Source organism: Buceros rhinoceros, unplaced genomic scaffold, assembly GCF_000710305.1.
Source record: "Buceros rhinoceros silvestris isolate BGI_N320 unplaced genomic scaffold, ASM71030v1 scaffold13828, whole genome shotgun sequence".
In the NCBI taxonomy this organism is placed as follows: domain Eukaryota; kingdom Metazoa; phylum Chordata; class Aves; order Bucerotiformes; family Bucerotidae; genus Buceros; species Buceros rhinoceros.
The window spans coordinates 55,839-57,520 of record NW_010425198.1 but is presented as its reverse complement, the minus strand read 5'-3'; the positions used below and the strand labels follow the sequence as shown (position 1 = coordinate 57,520).

General features: G+C 41.0%; 1 protein-coding gene across 1 annotated transcript in view; it reads left to right on the top strand.

Annotated features, from left to right (window-relative positions):
- Positions 1 to 866: 866 nt before the first annotated feature.
- The window catches only part of RRAS2 (related RAS viral (r-ras) oncogene homolog 2), a gene marked incomplete at its 5' end in the record, with an annotated part of 8,087 nt that continues 7,271 nt past the window's right edge, over positions 867 to 1,682 (top strand). The window contains one exon of the mRNA XM_010141054.1: positions 867 to 975. Coding sequence (XP_010139356.1) covers positions 867 to 975 — 109 coding nt within the window. The remainder of the gene's footprint in view (positions 976 to 1,682) is intronic.

Sequence of the window (1,682 nt, the reverse complement as noted above, 5' to 3'; positions counted from 1 at the left end):
TTTTTTTTATGCTGCTTCCTTACTGATGATCATTGTGCTTTTAAATTTTAGTTTGCAAATCTAAGTTTAAATGGCTTCAGACTATACACCTGGAATTAAATATAATGCTTGGGAAGTCTGCGCTCCAAAGGATGTGTGATTGTCTGCAAGCATCTGTGCTGAAGCTCGTTACGTAGCTTAAACAGTGTTTAGCTGAAAGCAGGATTACCACCCCCCCCAAATTCCTCGTTTAGGCCAGAATTGGCTTGTTTGATATACTGTCCTTGGAGAAGCTTTCTGCTTTACTGACTTTCCCTTAAGCACTACTGGAATATTCCTTACTGCTTGAACAGCATCAGTACCTGGTGTAACTTAGTTGGTAACTGGAAAGTTTTCCGGTTATTTAGCCTTGCCAATTTTCTGTTCTTCAAGAAAAGAACTCTCCAGCTTTGATAGCTTCCCAAAGGAGCTGTGGAGGTTGCCAGCTGAAATATCGGTCACTGGGGTCTCTAGACTATCGTTTGGGTAGTCTAGGCAGACTTGAACTCTAAAGTCAGTATTTGGACTGTGGTTGTTTGCTTCTCTGCAACACATCGGTATCCATTTCTTTCTAGAACAAGACACAGTAAGTGTTTTACTTACCCTGCAGCCCTGCCTCAGTCCCGTGCATAGCACTGCTAACCTGAGGATTCTTTCAGCGTGAGCGTTGGATGTTTCTCTGGCTGGTCACGCTGTGACAGTGGGCGCTGGTGGAGCGCTGCAGCTGTCTGTGCTTGTGTGGCGTGGCAGGGCAGGTCCACGCAGGTGACTCATCAGCTCTGCGCTTCTGCAGAACCAGAGAAGCTATGAATTAGTACAGTGATGCTCTACTTTTTATTCTTTTACAGTTTCGAAGAAATCTATAAGTTTCAACGACAAATTCTTAGAGTGAAAGATCGCGATGAGTTTCCTATGATTCTAGTTGGTAATAAGGCAGATCTGGACCACCAAAGACAGGTAATTCATTTGCTATTAGTTACTGCTCACTTTCTTCAGAAACTTTACAAGTTTTCTACCCAGGTTGGATACAAGAAACAAATGAAAAAAAAATCATATCATACTAACTAATTCCAGTGCAAGAAACAACTATGCTGAGTTTCTGCACTTGAAGGCTCTTAGAAGCACGGTGGCATTCCACATCATCTGCCTGACTCAGTGGGGTCATGTTGAGACCGAGTCTGTTCACATACAGAGTTTAGAGCTTTCTGTCATGACTTGATTACTCAGGCATGAACGTGTCTAATTCCTCTGTCCTGTTACTCACCATAGTGCGCTGTGCCAAGCCGAGTGCATTCCAGTGCTAGCTCTAATGATCCCGAGACTTCAGCGCTGTTGCTTTGACCGTTCACTGCTGTTATGGAGAAATGAGTAGCCATTTGCTGTTTTCTATTTGGCCACTCATCTTCTGCATAACTTAAAGCTTTAGAAGTTGGAAGTACAGCAACACAATTATTTTAATTGTATTTTATTTCATATTTGTACACCTTAAAATTAAAAGTTTTGAAACTAGTAGATTTCAGCCTCACCTCTAGTTGTAAGAGAGCTTTAAAGATTTAGTTCAGAATGATTTTAAGAAGGATCTTTAAATTTGTTTTCCGTAATTATTCTTGATTTTTTCATGAATGAAACATTTGAGCTGAAATGAAAATACTCTTACTGCATCA